We start from the raw sequence: 20,230 nt of genomic DNA, 5'->3' as shown, positions 1-20,230 counted from the left end.
TTACTAGCTAGTAATCATGAGAGTTGAAGTTTGGCACATCAAGAGTTTTCCAGGTAGGGACAACTGATAAATGGAACTCTTAGTTGAATGTTGGCGATGTACTTTTGATTTTTTTGAGATATGAAAAAAAGAAATGGAAGAAATGGTAATTTCTCTGTGACTATTGATTTGGCTTTTAGCCCTTATTTGTGTACCTGTCAAGATCAAGACCATACAGAAGTTCCAATTAAACTGATTTATTACTAATCATCATATCTATAAACAAGAATCTATTCAACTAACTGTTAGCATTTCCTTGGTGTTAGATCAGTGGTTTCCAACCTTTTTTTGGCCATGCCCCACCTAAGCATCTCTAAAATCCTGATGACCCCCTCCCCCGGTGACATATAATTCTTACTATTCAAAAAGTGAACTCCTACTCAAACGGAGGAGGCCTAAAAGGCCATTAACTTGGTTTAAACAAGGTTCCAATTGCCCCCATTAAAAATCAAATTGCCCCCCTGTGGGGCGTAGGCATCTCATGTTGGGAAACACTGTGTTAGATAAAGATCAATGGAATTCAAGAGGGGTTGGAATTAGTCACTTTGTGGCTTACATAGAGACTCTAGACTTATTCCTGTTTTGATGCTCCCAGGTTTATTCCTTCTCTTACATCACCTTTATCTAATATAGCAGATAGAATGTGTATAACAAAAGTTAAGAAAATGCTTAGGAAGTTGAATTTAATTCACAAAAGCTTTAATAACCTTACTTGCAGGGGGAACAAAACAAAACATCTACTTGTTTATTTTTTCTCTTAGAAAACTAGGGAAGTTTGTATGCATTATTATCTTTTTAAAAGTTGTTCAATAACACTTATTCCATAATGAAGTTGCCACCCTTTATCCTTTTTGTTTGCAGTTGGCAAACATAATTCTTGTAACAATTGCCAACAGGGTGAATTAACTTGGGCACTGAATAAGAACTGAAAGTGAAGTTATATAATCATTTTTTTGTTGACTTCTCTGTTAAAATAATAAATCTGAACTTCTTGTGCTAGATTTTGTTGTGCTGAACTTGGAAACTGTTTGGAATACTTTAGCATTGTATGCATTTTTTTTTAATGTTTCATAGAGGACTTTCAAATGAGATAAATTGAATTGCAAACTACAAATCAAGATTGAATTAAGGAAATGCTTTATGCTCATTAGGTTTTTACTTTTCAAAATTCAGTTTTAAAGTCTTGCATATAAAATATGTCTTTAAACATAAAGAACCAGAACACTGCTGTAGAATTGTTCCCTGGCCTATTTTAATTTAATTGACAATATTAATTGATCAAAGGTAGGCTGTTGGCATTTCTGGAGAAATATCTTTGTTATTTAACTTCAACATACTGGAAAGAGATGGTTCCTGCTTGAGTGGTGATCTGAGAGACAAATATGTCCATAAATTTAAAATCACAAATTCCTTATTTAATTTACTGCATGAAGATAATTTAAATTACATTTCCAATTGTTTCTAACAGATACTGCTGATATTTAGCATGTAGTAGCATTGTTAACCATCTAAAGTACACCATTATGTAATGAAATATAATGCAATGTCATGGAATTAATTTCCAGGCTATAAAAAGGAAGTTTACATTATTATGAAAATTATTTTTCACCTTCTCCTGTTTTTTGAAGTGTTTGGAGATTAGTTCATGCTTCTACTTTTTCAGTATCATTTATATATATCAGCAAAAAGAATTATTTATAATAAAGCCCTTTCTGTGCTTAAGTACTTAATCCACCATCAAAACCCCTGATGTATCTGCACAAACAATATCTGGAATTTGTCCATGGTTTGTTTCCTTGCTTTAAATTTTTAGCTCATTTGGAGACAACTAAGCGAAGGATAATGGTCTAGTAAGAGAGATTGAAAAGCTGGCACTAATATTGTCCCTCAAATGTAATAAGCCAGATATGTTAAGAATTCTGGCTTGCAGTTTTATAATATACGTGGTAAATTAATCCATGTTCCTCAGAAGCACTTTTGGTCAAGTGCATAAGGATTTTGGAAAGAGATCTACCACAGGTATTGAAAGTGAAACTCTTACTTCATTGCATTGTCTTTTTCCTGCCTCATATTTGATGGAGGGTATTACCTATATTTGCAGGTAGGGAAGATTAATTAAATATGAAATACATTCACATAACATACTATTTTGGCAGGAGATTCTTGCTACATAAATATGAGAGACTGCCAAATTAAAAGACTGGCACAACATTTTATAAGAGTTCTTTTTTGGGGAAATTTATTGTGCAAAAAATTATATGGCTAACATATTTTAATGAGGTTTTCCAGAATAAAGCACTCAGAGGTTTCTTGTAAAAAGTAATATTCTGGTAAGCGTATATTCATTGATTTTTTTAAAAAAATGGTTCTTGATACTTATATTGTCCTCAAGATATACTACTGCAGGAGAGAGAACTGGAACCTCTATGCTAACCAATCTTCTGAATGTCATCATTACATTTGTTGATTTGTCAAGTTTAAACATGAACAGCAGATTCCAGTTCTGCTGGAGGTGGTGGGAGAACACATCACATGTATTTGTGAGCTTTTTTTGAGGAATCCTTTCCTTTTTCCAACAATAATAATACTTGGTAATGCTTATTTCAATTTTTTTAGAAAATGTCTGAATGTATCCAGCTTTCATTTGCTGTTTGTAGAATTGGCATTTACACGGTAAGCATCATGCTGCATTTTTAATGCAATGTAGTTCTTGCTTGCGATGTAATTATTGGAATGTTAGTTAGTGCTATCCTGTGTTTAATAATGAAAGAAATTTAGCATAGGAAAAGATTTGTAATTTTGCAATTATGGTTGCAAATTATCGCAAAATCATGTCTACTAAAAGCAGTTCTTAAATATTAAACAGGTTTTAGGGATCCATGCTTGGTTCTTAAAACAAAAGAAATGTTAAAAGAGAGTATTGAAATAAATGGGTTTTAATTTTTATTTTCAATTATATTAATGCATTGTTTTCCAGCCTTGGCAATTTTAAGATTTCTGGACTTCAACTGCCAAAATTGGGGGATGTAGCAAAGGGGATTTAGTGCATTTTTACTTAAACATTCATATTCTTTATGAATTTACATCCACTGCTTCAGTTGCTTCAATACCGTATATTTGAATAGATCTTCAGGCATCTCTTCATGCTTGTTTAATTAGTGGAATTCAATGAATCCAAATGATAAGCCAGGGTGGATAAAAAACAATGATTTTTTAAAAAAATAAAAAAAATCAGATTGTTTTTATTTAAATCAGATTTTTTTGATTTAAATCGGATTTTTTTGATTTAAATCAGATTTTTTTAAATAAAATGCTTTTTGAGGAAAATATATTACCATCCAAAGGTTATTCCATCATGAAATAAAGATTAGTTTTTTAATTATGTAGAATAAGGCTGTATATGATTAATTTTTTTGGTAAATAAATTCCATTAATCCATTCACAATGTCATGCTCTTCCAGAGGTTTTTGTAAGATTATTGGGCAGTTTCTCTGCCTACAAGATATTATCACAGATGCTTGGTTTACTTTTGCAGTTCTCAAAACTGAATTTGACTCATCAGAGATCACATGCCTCTTCTTCACAGCAAAAATGTTATAACATGAACAGAGTTGAGAAAAAGATCTTAATCCTATTGTTCTACAAACCTATGAATACAGAATCAACCCCTTCAGTGCTAAGTTTCAAGAAGTTCAGTGAATAGAATAGAAACAATATTTTTCTGATTGTTTGGAGTGGAAGAGTTCTGCACAAGAAGGAAGTGAAACTAAGTGTGAGGAGGAAGGGGCAAGCAGACAACCAGTACAAAATGAAAGTGAAACTTTCTGAGCACAATACTGCACAGCCACAGACAGACAAGTCTTTGGATCTTTTTGTGTGTATGACCTGAGGTTTATCACATTCTTTCCTTGGAGGAAAAAACCTATAATGGCAGCAGGCCGTAAAAGAGACCCAGTTTGGCAATATTTTAATGAAGTTCCTTTACCTATCGGTAAGGCAGACATGCGTGCAAACTGCAAACACTGCAACAAAGAAATGCAAGGCCTGGTGGCCCGAATGAGGCAACATCATGAGAAGTGCTGTGATGAAGATGACCAAAGAAACACATTTGAACAGGCAGGATCTTCAGGTTGGTAAACATTTTTATTGAATCATATTTCTAAAGACTGCCTTGAACTGTCATGTTTGAGCAAAATTATATTTCTTATTATTACTGCATGTTACTGTCATTTGGTACAGTTATGAAGAAAAGCAAATATTCCTTTTGGGGCAGTGCTGTGTACAATAAGCAGAAATTGTATAAACAATAAAATAACAGCATTGACTTTTTTGTTTAGGGGAATTCATGGATTCTGGAAACAATCCACCTTCAAGATCACCATCCTCCTGTTCTACAGTTTCAGAGTTATTCATCCAGGATAGTGCTTCATTAGCATCATCATCATCAGACACCCACAGCCACATATCACTTTCACCTAAAAGAAAGAAAAAAACCCTTCCCTCCTGGAACCACCATAGATAAATTTGTGATAAAAACTAGCAGATTAGAAAAAGAGTTAATTTATGAAAAAATTGCCCAGTTTGTTTATGCAACGAACTCTTCTTTCCATCTGATTGAGAACCCACATTTCATTAATATGGTTCAGTCACTGAGACCAGGATACAGTCCACCCAACAGAGTAGATGTTGCAGGGAAACTGCTGGATAAGTGTATGACAGAGAAATGGAGCAATGTGCAACAGCTCTGGAGGGTAGAATTGTTAACCTAACTATTGATGGGTAGAGTAATGTCCACAATGATCCTATTGTATGTGCTTGTATAACAACAGAAGAAGGGAAAGTCTTCATTGCACAAACAATTGATACGTCAGGAAATGCACACACAGCAGAATACTTACAAGAAGTGGCAGTAAAAGCTATAATAACATGAACAAAAATTCAAATGTCTAGTACGCAGTTTGGTCACAGACAATGCTGCAAATCGATCCAAGATGAGAAGAAATTTAGAAGAGCAGGAAGGGAATACAAAGCTAATAACATATGGTTGCAGTGCTCATTTGCTGCACCTCTTAGCCAAAGACTTAAGTGTTCCAGAAATAAAGACTAATGTTGTTGAAATTGCTAAATACTTCCGTAACAATCATTTTGCTGCAGCAGCTCTGAAAAGGATGGGTGGAACCAAGCTAATGCTTCCACAAGATGTTAGATGGAATTCTGTGGTGGACTGTTTTGAGCAGTATATCAAGAACTGGCCTATTCTGATGACAATTTGTGAAGAAAATCGAGATAAAATAGATGGCACTGTCACGGCCAAAATCCTCAACATTGGGCTTAAGAGAAATGTTGAACATATGCTGAGCATCCTGAAACCCATCTCTGAAGCTTTAAACAAAATACAGAAAAATAGCTGTTTTATTGCTGATGCTGTTGAAATTTGGAAGGAACTGAATAAACACTTAAAAACAGAACTACAGATGGACAGAATTAAATTACAAGCATTAAAAAAACGAATGGGACAAGTATTGTCTCCAGCTCATTTTTTGGCAAATATTGTCAATATCCAGTATCAGGGTCAAAACTTAAGTGCTGAGGAAGAGGAGTTAGCTATGGAATGGGTATCCAGCAATCATCCATCTGTAATGCCAACTATAATAAACTTCAAAGCTAAGGGGGAACCATTCAAGAAATATATGTTTGCTGAAGATATTTTAAAGAAAGTCACACCAGTGAACTGGTGGAAGTCACTTAAGCACTTGGATTTAGAGACTTTTCAAGTAATGATTTCACTTTTAACAGCAGTAGCTTCTTCTGCAGGCGTTGAAAGAATATTCTCTTCCTTTGGACTCATTCATTCTAAATTGAGAAATCGTTTGGGACCTGATAAAGCAGGAAAGCTTGTTTTTCTTTTCCAGATTATGAACAAAGAAGAAGATGAAGATGACGAGTGAGCTACAGAGGACAGTATTTAAGTTTTTCATGTGTAGGCTGGGCTGACAGTCTAAGTTTCTTAAAATATATATATTTTGTTTAGCCAAATTAGTTAACAAACGGATGTTTGTTTAAACAAATAACATATGCTGTAATGTTATCGTTTCAGTTGAATAAATCTATTTAAATTGTTATTATTAAGGTAATGATTATTTTTCTCCTTCCTAAATACAACAGAAAAGTTGTCCAAATATGAATGATTAACCTATTAAACTGGGGATAAAAAAACTAATATGAAAAGTTGTTACTCTAAAAATCTTCATCTACTTGCATATTAAAGTTATACCAGCAAGAATTAGTCTTTATGTAGAAAACTATGATTTAAATCAAATCCACCCTGTGATACGCTGATAGAAATTCTCTAGAATCTTGAGATCAACTTATGGAATCGACTGTTTTGTAACTGTAGATAAAAGTTCAAAGGTATATCCACATATTTTACAAATTGCCTTCTTTACTATTGACAGTGGGATAGCAGTGTACTGTGTGAATTTAAATCCTTGGGAGTAACAAAAATATGACCAACCAATGTTTTATCATGGGGAAAATTATTATACTCCTGGACTTTGTTGTGGGGCTATTGTAAGAACTTTTTGAACTATTGATGCTAGGGTAGTGGTCCCCAATCTTTCTGGCTCTACGGACTGACAGTGGCGCGTGGCAGTGGTGGGGGAAAAGGGATGGTTTCACGTGCACAACCTAATCCTGCATGCACAAATGAAGCTTTGTATGCTCACCTGCCACTTGTACAGTCCAGTTTGACAGCCTGTGGACCGGTAGCAGGGGATTGGGAGCCCTGTGCTAGGGGATTTCGATCATATTATGTGGGAGGCCCAACTCATACATTAGGTGCTTTTATCACAAAGAATCTAGTTTATGATCTGAGGAGGGAGGATATCAGGGTAACAGTTTAAGAGGTGACCAGCTGCTACGGTGATATAATGCTAGGAATGAGTCAGCAAGGTTTTTTGGCTGATATCATCTTAAGAGCCTGTAATAAGAAGAGGCCCTGTTAGGGCGTATCTCTCTGTGTGTGCTTCCATGCTGTAAATTGCTGATTGCTGTTTAACAGAGGATGCACTCTGACAGAGGATGTTGTTATTCTCTGCCGTGATCAGATCACTTCCTGTTTCCTGTTGCCTTCTGTAAATTTCAAGAAATTTCACCCTGAATGCCTTATGGATTCAGTTATGGTTGGGGTTGGTAGCATGGTTTGTTCCATTTCTTCTTACGCAAACAGAAGAGATGTTAGCCTGATGCCGCTTGCGTTCATGGTGATGCAAGGCTTGTCTTTCTCTTCCCGCTGTTTAACATTTACACAAAACTGTTGGGAGGAAACATCTGAAATCATGTGTCAGTTTGGGAGGAAGTATAAATATACGAAGGATAATCCAAGTATATATTTCCATCTTTGGTTAAGCCACAGTTGGGAAAGATAATTTGATCTAATGCTTCAAGACTTGGTGACTGGATGGGAAAGAAAAACCTGAAATTAAGACCTTTGAAAGAGGTGCTGTTTGTCTGGCTTTGCTGGTACACTAGTTGTGACCTTGTTTAAAGTCAAAGGCCTTAGTAACAGCACCTCATGTACTTACCACTGGACAACAGGTTTTTTGTTACTTATTTTACATGGGTCTCCCTTAGAAACTGCAATTAGATACAAAAATAGTTGCCCACCTGCTGAAATGTAAGAGCTGTTGCAACCGTATAATGCTACTCTTATGTGTTGGGTTCTAAGCAGAGGTGAAATCCACTTACCTTTGCTACCGGTTCACAAATGTGAGTGCGCATGCACTTCCTTCACACATGTGCAGAGCCTTATGCGCACGCGCAGAGGGTCAAAAATGAGACGTGATGACGTCCGGGCGGGTGGATAGAGCCGGCGCCGGCGCTACCAGTTCGCCCAATCCGGATAGAACCACCTGAATTTCACTACTGGTTCCAAGAGGTTTCCAGTTAGAGTTTAAAGTGCACTTTTAACCTATAAAACTCCTTGTGGCTTACTTCCTGGTACCTTCAACTACAACCATTCTGTCCTGTATGCTTACCATGGGAAGGCCTGCTAAAAGTCCTGCCATTTGAGAAGCTGAGAGTTGAGATTTGTATTTGCATTCCTTAGTCTTGGAATAGCTTTCCCTTCCCCCAGATTCATTGATGTCATTTGGGAAGACCATACAAATGGTACAGGTAGTCCTCGACTTACAACAGTGACCGTTCAAAATTACAACATGACTGAAAAAAGTGATCTACGGCTATTTTTCACACTTACAACCATTGCAGAATGATCAAAATTCACATGATCAAAATTCAGATGCTTGACAACTGATTCATATTTATGATATTTGCAAACTCCCTTAACAAATGTTTCACTTACCAACAGAAATTTTGGGCTCAGTTGAGGACTACCTGTATTGTTCTTCATAAATCTTTCCCATTCACTCAATCTATGTAGCTGTCTGCTCTACATGAGACTCAGGTCAGCACACATAATTAAAAACAAAAATAACAAATAAAGAATAACATATAAAAAGCATATTGTGCCAGAAGCAATCCAAAGCAATCTAGTGCTGGGCTAAAAAATACAAAAACAAAAACAGGCATTCAAAACCTTTTGGAAAGTGGCCAGTTTTCTTTCCCTACTTCACATTTCCCAAATTAAGAAAAAGCTTTTTAAAAACTTGGTATAATATTTTGCTCTTGTTACAGGGAAATATTCAAAAATATCATATGAGAAATGCATTTGCTCATCGGAAACTAGGGAATCCAAACAGTTCAGCATGTGTTGTTTTACTGTGGTACCAATGGGGACATTAGTAATACTGTATCTTTTAGTTTATCCCTGCTTTGACATTACTCTGGAAAATGGACAATTTTTATATGATTTGACTTTTTCCATATTTCAAACTCTATAACTTGGATTGTAGTAAAATATTGTGCAGTAAATGAGAAAGTGAGGCACTAATGGATGCAAAGCCTTCCTTGGTTATAATTCAGTTACTGAATTTGCTGACCAGCTTGATATTATTCAGTGTCTTCTTTTATTTTATTGCCTTTAGTAGTATTTTCTCTTTCTGGCTTTTAGCTACTATAAGTATACCATATATATATATATTTACCAATTTTTACCAATATACCAATTTTTTTCATGTGTCCATGTCTATGTCTATACTGTTACTTGTTTCCTTATACTAATGAATGAATGAATGAATGAATGAATGAATGAATAAGGAAGGAAGGAAAGGAAAGGAAAGGAAAGGAAAGGAAAGGAAAGGAAAGGAAAGGAAAGGAAAGGAAAGGAAAGGAAAGGAAAGGAAAGGAAAGGAAAGGAAAGGAAAGGAAAGGAAAGGAAGGAATGGATGATGAAACATGAATGACCATGAATAGGACCATCCAATCCTGGAATGGATGTAATTGATGAACAGTGTGGATTTCTGCAAAGGCCCTCTGAGCCATGGTTACCACATGCTCTTCAGGCAGGTTCCAGCCTCATCCATGACCAAGGATGGCAAATCTTCCCCAAATCTTCAGCAAAATGTTCTTGCTAGAGATGAGCTTGAATCCATTTCCAGATACTAAAACAGAACTTTGCTGGCTAAGCAAAGTACAGTCATTAAGTGCCCATTGACTTTGCTTGTCAGAAGTCAGTTGGGAAGGTCGCAAATGACAATCACATGACCATGGGACACTGTAACTGTTGTAAATAGATGGTCAGTTGCCAAGTGCCCAATTTTGAACAGGTGGCTGTGGGAATGCTGCAACAGTCGTAAGTTCAAGGACTGTTGTAAGTTACTTTTTTCAATGCTGTTGTAACTTTGAGTGGTTGCTAAACAAATGGTTATAAGTCCAGGACTACTTGTTACACTTATCACAGTGGTGATGTCAATGGAGCCAGGAATCCTTAAGCTAGATTTACAAGTAAATTAATGTTATTAATATTAGGAGACTCCATAGTTCCAAGTATCTCCTTATTACTGCTAGCACACAAAAAGTAGGAGCTAGCCAAAATGTGGTAAAACTTCTAAACTACAATGCAAAGACCTGTCCCTTTAATTTTCTCTGTTCCTCAAAGGAGGTGAGGGAGGGTAGAGAAGGATATCTGGCACAAGGATTAAACATTTTTAACAAAGTAGTGTTTCTTGAAATAAGCAGGGAAGGGTTTGGTTGGATCACCAGGATATCACAAGGATCACCAGGACATCTCTGTAAATTTGACTGGGAGGTTGAAATACCTCATGGAAGAAGGTCTTGGGGAACCACTTCATAGATATGTTCTTGAAATCACCAGTATTCCAATTTAACTCCAGGGAGTCTTTACTTTTATTCCTGTAGGAGCAGGTTTGCTTGCATAGAGCTGTCCAAGGTCCTGCAACTCCTGACTGATTCAGTTGTGGAGCTACCAGGAGCTGTCCTTCTTATTCCCTGGGCCCTCTTTTAATTAAGAAAAAACAAGTCTAATCAGTATTTCAAGAGGGATATTTAGAGTTGAATTAGAAGAACTTTGATCTTATATATGTTGACAGCAGCAAAACTATTATACACACAAAAATGGAAGGACACTTCGATTCTCACTATGGATGAATGGTTACAGAAGCTGATGAAGTTGGCAGAAATGGCTAAATTGACCGTTTTGGTTAAAGGAAAGAATATAAGTTACTTGGTTTCTACATGGAGACCCCTTCTGAACTTTGTGCTTGAAGTGGGGAAAAAATGAAACTTTGATTTTGGGTTTTACCGATTAGTTTGATAAGTTTTTATAGAAATGGCTAGTTTATATTATTATGGAAAAACAAAATGTTGTGATTTGATGTTAATGCTTTTTTTTACTGCAACAGAGGGAATCAGAAGTTGGGCGTTGGTCTTACCTGATACACCCTTTCTGTGATAGGTGGGCACGGCAGTCATGCCTGGGGAGTGACACTGCCTTGCTCCAATGAGACCGAGTCTGCTGTAAAGTTCTTAAGTCCTGCCTCTTCCTGTGTAGTCCAGTTTTGAGACGAGGTAGATCAGCAGACTGTCGTGTCTGGAAAATTAGAACATACATGAGATTGCCACCCACCCCAATGCCCGGGAACGGCACAACAGGGAGGGGCTGACTGCCGTGCCCACCTATCACAGAAAGGGCGTATCAGGTAAGACCAACACCCATTCTCATGACGGTGGGCACGGCAGTCATGCCTGGGACATACCAAAGCCAATGTCCTATAGGGTGGGATCAGGCCAGACCCGGGAAGCAGTCTCCAGATGTACTCCTTGCAATACCCTCCTTCCAAATGCTGCATCAGCTGAGGCGTAGGTATCCAACCGGTAATGCCGGATGAACGGAGTAGGAGAGGACCAGGTGGCCGCCCTGCAAACTTCCTTCAGGGGGGCCCTAGTAGACCAGGTCGCTGATGTGGCCGTGCTCCTTGTGGAGTGTGCCATAATATTCCGGGGAACCGGCAAGGCCTGGACTGAATACGCCGTAGCTATGGTAGCCCTGATCCACTGGCCAATGGCTGAAGAAGACAGCTTGGCGCTCATGGACGAGGGCTGGAAGGTGACAAATGGCTTCTGTGCGACGGAAAGAAGATGTGCGAGCAATGTAGATCTTAAGGCCTCTTCGAATGTCTAGAGTGTGCCATGTCCATTCTAGTCAGTGCTGAGGAGAAGGGCAGAAATTGGGAAGAACAAGTTCCTGCGATCTGTGAAAGACAGAGTTGATCTTGGGAATAAATGCTGGATCCAGACGCAGGACCACCTTGTCCGCATGAAAAATAAACAGATCTTGTCAGACTGACAGGGCTGCCAACTCTGAAATCCAGCAGGCTGAGGTTATTGCCACCAGGAAAGAGACCTTGAAAGACAGAAAATTAAGGTCCACCTCCCGAAGAGGTTCAAAAGGGTGCCTAGTGAATGCTGACAATACCTTGGTAAGGTCCCAAGTAGGGAACCTGTGTATGACTGGAGGCCTGAGGTTTGTAGCTCCACATAAAAAACTGCGAATCAAAGGATCTTTAGACAGCGATACAGCTGATGAGTAAGACAGAATAGATGAAATCGCTGATACCTCGCGTTGTAGAGTATTCGGAGAGAGACCTGAAGAGAAACCGTCTTGTAGGAAACCAAGGATCTGAACTACCGATGCTGACGTGGGAACGATACTGCGCCGCCTACACCATTTGGAGAAAGCAGTCCATGTGGCATCGTAAATATGAGTCGTAGATCCTCGTCGAGAGGCCTGAATGGTTGTGATGACCTCCGGCGGAACTTGAGCCTTCATCAAGAGGAACCGCTCAATCTCCAGACAGCTAGCTGGAAGGACTGTGGATCTGGATGAACTAACCGTCCTTGTAGCAGTGACACCTGACTGTCGGGAATCCTCCAGGGAGGGGCCACCGACAGGGACACTAGGTCCGTGAGCCAAGGATGGCGAGACCAATGGGGGGCCACCAGTACCAGTTCTGCCCCCTCTCTGATGAGTTTTCAGACCACCTTGGCTACCAGAGGAAACGGAGGAAAGGCGTAGAGAAGGATTCCCTTTGGCCACGGGTTGCGTAAGGCATCGACTGTTTCCGCCCCCTAAGCTGGGAAGCGGGAAAAGAAATGGGGTAGTTGATGGTTGACTGCTGAGGTGAACAGATCCACCTTCTGGAAATCTCCTGGAATAGACGAGGGTGTAGGCTCCACTCTGCCGGGTCGATTGGATTGCGGCTGAGGGAGGGAGTCCGCTTGAACTTTGGACACCCCCGAAATGTGTTCTTCCCGGAGAGGAATTAGGTCAGACTCGGCCCAGAGCCCCAGCCGAAGAGACTCCTGAAGGAGAGCTCGGGAACGGGTCCCTCCCTGCCTGTTTATGTGTGCTTTGGCAGTGATGTTGTCCGTGAGGACTAGGACATCTCTGCCCTGGACCTGGGCCAGGAATCCCTGAAGGGCGAGGAAGATCACTCTGAGTTCTAGGAGATTTATGTTGAGGTCTCATTCTGGAGGGGTCCATCTGCCTTGAATCATGTGCGTTTCCAGATGAGCTCCCCAACCTACCAGGCTGGCATTCGTCATTATGACTAACCGTTGCGGTTCCAGGAATGAGCAGCCCTTGGAAACATTCTCTGGTGTCCACCATTTGAGAGACTCGACGGCGTTGGTGGTCAGATGTAGGAGGGAGGTTGAGGGACTGTTGAGATTCCGCTGGTAGGGTAGAAGAAGCCACTGCAACTCCCTGCTGTGAAGACGAGCCCAGGGTACAATACCATAACAGGACACCATCTTGCCTAACAGGCTAGACAAGCTCAGTAGGGAAGCTGACCTGGACTGAACAAACCTACGTGCCATATCACAGAGACTATCTTGACGATCCTGGGATAGGAAAACCTTAGCTGACACCGTATCGATTACAGACCCTAGGTGCTGAAGACGGGTAGAAGGAGTCAAATGACTCTTCTTCCAGTTAATGGAAAACCCATGAGTCCTTAAGTTATCGAGAGATGTGGCCACGTCCCGACGAGTCTGAAGCTCAGACCGGGAAAGGATGAGTATATCATCCAAGTAAAAAAGAATCCTGACCGGAATGGAGGAAATGTGAGAAATAAGGGCCGCCATAATTTTAGTAAATGCCCTAGGCGCTGAAGATAAACCAAACGGAAGGGCTTTGTACTGGTAATGTTTACCATTGTAACAGAACCTGAGGAATCTACGATGGGCAGGGAGAATAGGAATGTGTAAGTAAGCTTCCATTAAATCAATAGAGGACATAAAATCTCCTTCTCTAATCGCTAAAAGAATAGTGTGGAGAGATTGCATCTTGAACTGGCGGTAAATTATATACTGGTTCAAAGATTTTAAATCTAGAATAGCCCTCCAATCCCCTGAAGATTTCTTCACTAGGAATAAACGGGAACAGAATCCCTGACCTCGTTGGAGAGAAGGGACGGGCTGGATGGCTTTTATCAGCAAAAGATGTTCAATGGCCGCCATAACACGAGCACATTTGTCTCTATCCAAGGACAAAGGACAGCGCAGAATACAATTGGGGGGGGGGGTTGGAGCGAAACTCAAGAGCTAGGCCGAATCTAATAGTATCTTTAACCCAAGAATCTGAAACTGTGTTATCCCATATGTCAGCGAAAAAGGATAACCTGCCCCCAATCCTAGAATCAGGAGGAGAATTAATGGGCTCGGCGAAAAGGCCGGCCTCTGGAGCCTCTGAACGGTCTCCTGGAGGAGAACCTGTACCCCTGTCTGACCTGAGAGTCCTGTTGTTGAGATCTTCATGGATGAAAAGACCGAGTGGAACGTTGCTGGTAGAAACTGGAGTCGTGGGCCCGAAAGGATCCCAAACGAAAAGAAGTCTGTGCGCCGATCTCCGACTTCCTAGAAATAGATGGTAAGATTTTACAATGGTCTTTAGTCTCAACCAGGAGGGGTTCTAGAGGAGCCCCAAACAACTTGTCACCCTGGAAAGGAGAAGAACCTAGGCGCCATTTGGCCCTTTGATCTGCCTGCCAATTTTTGAGCCAGAGGAGACACCTAGATGTAACTGAAGAACCGATAGCCTTAGCAGAAAATCGAGCTGCATTGAGGGTGGCATCTGCAGAGAATTCCACTGCTGCCAAAATTTTGTTTAAGTCCTGGTGAGACCTATGATCAGTGGCTGGAATTCTCTCCTGGAGTTGTTTCAGCCACAGGATGGTAGCGCGGTTGAAGAAAGAGGCCGCAGAAGAAGCTTGTACAGACCAGGAAGAAGCCTGATGTCCTTTAATGAGATTTCGCTCCGCTCTTTTGTCCTCCGGGTGCAAAACCTCTTCAGCTGGGCCTGAAACTGGAGACGATGAAGACAAAGCTACTACAGGAGAATCCACCGAAGGAACCTGTAATATATTGGAAAAGTCAGTTGCCAAGTTATAGAAACGTTTGTCCAGTGAATTAGGAAGAGGACCTGTACTTGGGAAGTTCCATTGTCTCTGAACTACGTCTGAAAACAGTTTGGGAGCAGGAACAACTTCAGCTTGGACAGTGGGTTCCAGAAAAACAGATGTTGTTGGATCAGAGGACAAAGAAGAGGAACCAGAGCTGGAACTGGGAACACCCATACGTGTAGTGGTCTGAGCTTTGAATAACAAGGATCTAAACATCTGAGGTTTGAATAGGCCCACAAAAGCCGGTTGGTCTGGTTCTAGGCCTTCATCCTCAGAAAGTTCTTGATCTGGAATGATCTCACCCTCAGATAGTGAATCCTGACTATCAGATTGAGGAGAGTCATGAGCCTCATGATGAATTACAGTACCTCTGGACTCTTGATGCCTATGAGAATGGCCCTGATGACTCTGCATTTCTGAAGCCTCAGAAGGAGCCCTCTGATGAAGACCTTTAGCAATACCCTGGAGGATGGCCATAGAAATGAGGGAGGCTAGAGCAGAAGAAATTTCTGGAACATTTTGGGCAGGAGCAGAATGATCACCCCCACCCCCACCCCCATTTCAGAACTTGACTGAACAGGAGTAGTCAGAGCAACATCTTGAGTTTCAGCTTGATTAATGTTGGACTCTGCTGTGGACACTGGAAAAACAGTGGAAGCATCTGCCAAATTTGTATCACCTTGCAATGATCTATCTGGAGATAGAGAAGGTGTATGAGATGGCTGTGATCTAGTAGCTTGGATATCTGTGGGAGGAGCCATTACAGAGATAGTGGAAGCCTGGGGAGGGCCTAGGGCTTTGTTCTTATCATCTTGAGCCTTTTTAAAAGCCCTTTCCATGGCTCTGTGGCGTCTTTCCTCATCTTTAGAGGATTTAGATCCTTTAGAAGCAGATGAACGAGCTATTTTAGCAGAAGGGTGTGTGTGGGAAGAACAACCCTCCCCTGGGTCAGGCCCATGCTGCTGCTTTCTTTTAGATAACTTACGAGAAGCCTTAGAAGGAATAGTGTCGGCCATTTTGAATTTACAAGTTTAAATTTCCAGAGATTCTTAAAGATACACAAGCCTCCCACAGCACAAATTAGAAAAACAGTCACCAAATAAGAGATCACAGGAGCCAAGATAAGAGCAAAATCCCCAGATACTTGCTGTTGTATTGCTTTTTGAGAACGCTGCGATCACTAGCCGCCGGCTTGGCGCGACAAACACAGGCGTGGTAAGAACTTCGCGGCAATCAGCTGTAGACCCAAAGCCCTTAAAGCAGCTCACAGCCCTTCAGAAATCCTCCAGAAATCACCCAAAAACAGCTCCACAAGGCTCTAAATGATTATTTTGGGCTCAGAAATGCCGCGGAGCAAGCTCGTGGGCGGAAGAAAAATTCCAATGGTTCTGCCAGCCGGCAGACCGAAGCTGCTCAAGTGGCTCAGAGCGGTTTCTGGCAAAAGCCTTTCTCGCTCCAGTTAGAGTCAATAGAAATAACAAAAATAAAATTAAAAAATAAAAATAAAAAAACAGAATAAATACTCTAAATATAGCAGAGAAACTACAGACACGACTGTCCCAGAGAAGACCGAGTCGAAAAACTGGACTACACAGGAAGAGGCGGGACTTAAGAACTTTACAGCAGACTCAGTCTCATTGGAGCAAGGCAGTGTCACTCACCAGGCATGACTGCCGTGCCCACCGTCATGAGAACAATGTATCTTCTTTTCTTTTTCCCAGTTTTTCCTCACTTTCTCTCCCGCTTCCCTCCCCACTATGTCTTTCTATTTACTTTTGTATTTTACCTTATAACTTAATAAAAATATTAAACAAGAAACCACAGCTCATGTTCTTAGCCCTCTTTTATTTAAATTTCCAGAGCACTATGATAACTTTTATTTGTACTATCTATTAAACAATCAAGATACCATATTTTTCCTCCTGAACCCTCTGTGCATCCAATTTTCAGTATTCTGTTGTTATAATGTCAAACAATAAAGGAACATTTCTGGAATACTCATGATGTCTGGTCCTTTACCTGCCTTATCTTGCAAGACTGAGAAGAATTGTTGTCTGGACCCAAATTTGTATTGTCCAGCTCAGGCATCCAGAGTGCATATTGACAGATCTCCAGCCCTACCCTCAGATATACTTCTTTCTGTTGAGTTCACCTTTGGTACATGAGTATTGAGTATGGAAGAACATAATGCAAGACATACAAGTGATAGAGATTTCAAATTTGTGACCCTTGAGCAACTCTTTAATTTACATTCCCAACTTTTAAATCATATCCTCAATTTGTGTCCCATGGAGTAGATGCTCTCTTAAAGAAGTGGGCTGCTTCTTCTTCTTCTACCAATTGTAATATAAAAATAACATTGTAATGTTGGATAAATGGCACAAAGGACCACTTTTTTAAACATAGAATGTTTAAAAATGCAAAATATACAATTCTTTTTTTAGGGGGGTATGGTAATATGAATGACAGGAAGCAAGTGCTGACTGGAATCTCTCCTTCAGTAAGAGGTAATTCTTGTAAAAAAATATATCAACAAAGTGTACACATGTTCAATTCATTCCCTAAACAGGATGCAGATATAAATAATTCAATACAAACAAGAGTCTGAAGGAATTTTCTCACATGTTCTTTGTAAGCTGTTCTTTGTAGTTTCCTTGATGTCCAGTTTCAATAGCCTCTTGATGTTAGAGTGCTTATAATGTACTGATGAATTGAACAGAATCTTACAACAAATGTTGGCTGAAAACTTCTTAAAAGTTTTCTTCTGTGAAAGGAGTTTCCTTTTTTCTACTTTGTTCTTGTGCTCAAAAAATAAAGAACATACCAAAGGTGCTTTTTTCAAGAGGCAACTGGACTTTCTGTTTTTTCTTTGAAGACATTTTGCTTCTCATCCAAGAAGTTTCTTCAGCTCTGACTAGTTGGTGGGGAATGGAAGGATTTTTAAAGAGTCCATTTATGTCAAAATTGAACAGCCCTCTCTCAACAGAGGGTAGGGATACAACATCATCTATCTCAGGGGTTAAATCCTCTGAAGTCTGCTACCAGTTCTGTGAGTCTGCTACCAAGCGTGTGCTGTGTGTGCGCATGCGCACCTGAAGCGCGCCCATGCAGCACTAAAAAGGAACATTTTGAAGCCTTCTGAGTCTGCAAAGGTAAGTAGAACAGCGAGGGGGGAAATCCGCTGTGCCACGCGATTTAGATTAGCTAGAAAGCAGAAAATGCAATGATTCTAGCTAATATAAATCGCGCGTCACAGCTGATCTTCGCCCAGCTGATCGTTGGAAATACCGGTTTGCCCGAACCAGTAGAATTTTTTACTAGCGGTTCACCCGAACTGGTAGCATTTCACCCCGATCTATCTCCAATCCACAACACAGTCCTTTCAACAGTTCCAAGAAGGCTCCACACCAATTTGCACCACTCAGGTGACCCTGATGACACAGATAAACTTCCAAGTGACCTTAACGACCTGCTAAAAGAATGCAAATGACCAGCTGTCTGCAAGGAATATAAAACCTTACATTCCCCACCATCTAATCAGAGCTGAAGAAGCTTCTTGGATGAGAAGCAAAACGTCTTCAAAGAAAAAACAGAAAGTCCAGTTGCTTCTTGAAAAAAGCACCTTGGTACAATCATGACCTGGATGACTCAGAATCTCCATAGAAATTCAAAGAATAAAGAGTTCACTAAATTCAGAGCAGTTATAAGTAGGAAGTCCTTGGCAGTAGAAACGAATGGGTAAGATATTAAAATTACAATTCCAGCGAGAAAAGCAAAAAAACCCAAAAACCCAGTGTGGTTTTGTGAAGATTTGGAAACTAAAAGAATATACATGTAGGAAATATGCATTTTATGAATTTCTGTTCCATCTTGCTGAGGTTGGTGCTTCTTCTTGTAGACATGTAGGAAGAGAGCTGTATTAATTTGTGGTGGCCAAAATCAGATAACACCTTTTCTAAGTAACAGATTTTATTTATTAGGCTATGCACGTATTTATGTATTTTTGTGAAAACCTGGACAACAAGTGAAGTACTGGACTAGAGGAGAGTACACTAAAGATTGTAGATCAGATTGCAGAGAGAATGATATGTAAGCACTTTGAAAGCAATGCAGTGATTTCAGGAACTTGTAATAGATTTTTCAAGAACGAGTCTTGTCAGAGTAATTTTATAATCTTAACAACTTTTTGAACTACTGAGTTCTATAATACATTGTGAAAATGTAGGGGAATGTATCTTGATTTCAGGAAAGAATTTGACAAAGTAGCCCATTACATTTTGGTTACCAAATTAATTAAGTTTGAAATGGGAGATATTTATTGATGCACAACACTGGTGGGTTTGCTACTGGTTTGCCCCGGGTGAACCGGTAGCGGCGGTGGCGGGAGGCTCCGCCCACCTGCCTGGACCCTTCAGCACACGAGCACCCACAAGCGAATCGGTAGCAACAGGATTTGAAACCCGCCCCTAATGCACATCTGCTTCAAAAATTATATTCAAACAGTCTTTATCAATGGTCTTTTATCAAATTGAGTTATCAAATGAAAAACCATGGATAGGATTTATGCTGTATTCTCAACCATAATGCAATGGCATGAATAAATAAAGAGAATGCTCCTCAAAACTTGCAAATGACATAAATCAGATTAAATATTTAATACCCTGAAGACAGAATCAAAATGGTGTTAACAAATTACAGGTAGTCCTTTGTTAGCAACCAGTTAGCAGCCATCCCACACCCAAAATTGCTTGTGCATGCCACTGTACTAGGTCAGGCATCTTCCCTCACCTGCCTGCTGGCCTCCTTGCAAGCCACTGGGACTTGCAACTTCCTGCTGACTTCCCCAGTGAGTTCAGTTATTGGAAGCCAGCAGGAGGTTGGGAGGAAGTCATCTGACGGCAGTGGGGACTGCTGGATTTGCTGTTGCTAGGAGACATTATTACATGACATCATGCTAGATATTTGCTAGCTTAAAAAGTTTTAAATATGTATATTGTTTCATTTTGTGCTGATGAACAAAATTGAAATGATGTCAAATTGTAAAACTGAGCTGGAATGGAATCATACAATTATATCACCTTGAACATGATCAGTCATAAACAATTTTCTAGTAAAATTGCATGAGGTTATCTGATTAATTTTACAACTTAAAACCAGTTGTAAAAGATGCTTGATATTTTTAGTTCTTTGTAAAGTTGTTTTCTGTATTTTGTTTTGTATAGGATAAATGTGCATTCACTGGCTAAAATATTTGCATCCGTTTCATGAGGTTACAGAGAGAATAGCATGGTAAAGCAGCATTTTCATGTGCT

General features: G+C 40.0%; 2 protein-coding genes across 8 annotated transcripts in view; both read left to right on the top strand.

Annotated features, from left to right (window-relative positions):
- ARL15 (ARF like GTPase 15) overlaps window positions 1–20,230 on the top strand; it is a 160,763-nt gene that overhangs the window by 28,740 nt on the left and 111,793 nt on the right. For 2 of the 7 annotated variants that reach the window (XM_034440866.3, XM_087885663.1), the window contains exon 2: window positions 2,656–2,712. The exons of the other annotated variants lie outside the window; for them this stretch is intronic. In XM_034440866.3, the coding sequence (XP_034296757.1) occupies window positions 2,659–2,712 (54 nt within the window). In that variant the 5' untranslated portion in view covers window positions 2,656–2,658. The remainder of the gene's footprint in view (window positions 1–2,655; window positions 2,713–20,230) is intronic. 7 annotated transcript variants of the gene reach the window in all.
- On the top strand, window positions 3,269–6,161 carry LOC148115055 (uncharacterized). Its single transcript, XM_087885658.1, has 2 exons — window positions 3,269–4,168; window positions 4,377–6,161. Exon 2 carries the CDS (start codon window positions 5,031–5,033, stop codon window positions 5,985–5,987), a length of 957 nt encoding a protein of 318 aa, XP_087741784.1. The 5' UTR covers window positions 3,269–4,168; window positions 4,377–5,030; the 3' UTR covers window positions 5,988–6,161.

This window comes from Pantherophis guttatus, chromosome 2 (genome assembly GCF_059756535.1).
Source record: "Pantherophis guttatus breed Tessera chromosome 2, ASM5975653v1, whole genome shotgun sequence".
NCBI lineage: Eukaryota > Metazoa > Chordata > Lepidosauria > Squamata > Colubridae > Pantherophis > Pantherophis guttatus.
This window is presented reverse-complemented; position numbering and strand designations above follow the sequence as displayed.